Genomic DNA, 1489 nt, shown 5'->3' on the forward strand with positions numbered 1-1489 from the left:
TGGGCTCCGCGTTGGCCAACCTGAAGATCCCGGGGGTGGGCTGCCTTAGCCAAAGCACAATCTGCAGGTTTGAGTCCCTCACCTTGTCCCACAACAACATGGTGGCCCTCAAACCCATCCTAGAAGCGTGGCTGGAGGAGGCCGAGCGGGCGCAGAGGGAGAAAATGACCAAACCTGAGATCTACACGGGAGGTGACAAGAAACGCAAGCGCACCTCCATCGCTGCCCCCGAAAAGCGGTCGCTGGAGGCCTATTTCGCCGTGCAGCCGCGACCCTCCTCGGAGAAAATAGCCGCCATCGCCGAGAAGTTAGACTTGAAGAAGAACGTGGTGCGGGTCTGGTTTTGCAATCAGAGACAGAAGCAGAAAAGGATGAAATTTTCTGCCACCTACTGAAGAGGCTGAAAGGGCGGGGGGGGGGGAGTACCTGCCTTCCCCCCCCACCCCCCCGGCCCACTGCGGTCCTGGCCCCCAGCCCCTCAAATGGGCAAGGTTTGGGGTTGTTGGCTTTTTTTGGTTTGTTTAAAAAAAAAAAAAAAAAAAAGAAGGGGGGGGGGGGAAAAAAAAAAAAAAAAAGGAAAAATAAACCTAAAAAAGGGAAACCTGCCCAAAGGGAAGCGAACAGTTTGGTGCCTGCTCCTCACCCCCGGGCGAAGTGGCCCCGCTGTTATGACTGTTTCAGACTGCTTTTGTAGATAAAACTGGAGAAAAAAAAAAGATGGAGAAAAAGGAAAAGACAAAAAAAAAGGCTTGGGGGGGAGGGAGGAGGCGGAATTTCGGGGTGCCCGGAGTCAGGGCAGCAGCAGCGAGAAGCCGGCTCGGCCGGGGCTGCGGCACCGCTCTCTCCTCGGTGCCCGGTCCTCTTCTTTTAAAAAATTAAAAGAAAAAAAAAAAAGCAAAGCGCTAAAAAAGAAAAAAAAAAACCTAAAAAATTTAAAACAAATAAGAAAGAAAACGAGCTCGAAGCCGCCCCGGCTGGCTGTAAATACGGAGGTGCCGGCCCGTGCTCCCCGCTGCCGGGGTCCCCCCGCACACACCCGCACACACACGCACTTGCATGGTTTTGTTCGCTCTCCCCTGCCCCCAGCAAACCCATCGCATTTTTGCAATAACGTTTCTGTTTCTACCTCATCGGCTAAATTTAAAAAAAAAAAAAAAAAAAAAAAAAAAGAGAGAAAAAAAAAAAAAAAGAAAGGAAAAAAATTTGGCACGTCCCTGGAGTCACGGTTTGTTCGGGGAAAAAAAAATATGGAGATTTATTTTGCTCTGGTTTCACTCAAAACTGTTCGATATCGGTATGATTTCATTGTAAAAAAAAAAAAAAGAAAAATTAATACTAATCCTACGCTTCGACAATCAAGTCATTCGGGCTGGCAGGAGCGGCGGGACCGGCCCGGGACAGCGGGGACACCCGGGCAGCCCCCGGCCCTCCGCGGGGGCGGCCGTCTTTGCAAATAGTGAACTCTGCACTTTCTAAGGCAAGAATACTG

The 1489-nt window shown here is 50.6% G+C and overlaps 1 protein-coding gene across 1 annotated transcript in view; it reads left to right on the top strand.

The window, feature by feature from the left end:
- Positions 1 to 395, top strand: part of POU4F3 (POU class 4 homeobox 3) — a 1665-nt gene extending 1270 nt beyond the window's left edge. Inside the window, exon 3 of the mRNA XM_009880830.1 lies at positions 3 to 395. Coding sequence (XP_009879132.1) covers positions 3 to 395 — 393 coding nt within the window. The remainder of the gene's footprint in view (positions 1 to 2) is intronic.
- Positions 396 to 1489: the final 1094 nt, after the last annotated feature.

Source organism: Charadrius vociferus, unplaced genomic scaffold, assembly GCF_000708025.1.
Source record: "Charadrius vociferus isolate BGI_N301 unplaced genomic scaffold, ASM70802v2 scaffold573, whole genome shotgun sequence".
NCBI lineage: Eukaryota > Metazoa > Chordata > Aves > Charadriiformes > Charadriidae > Charadrius > Charadrius vociferus.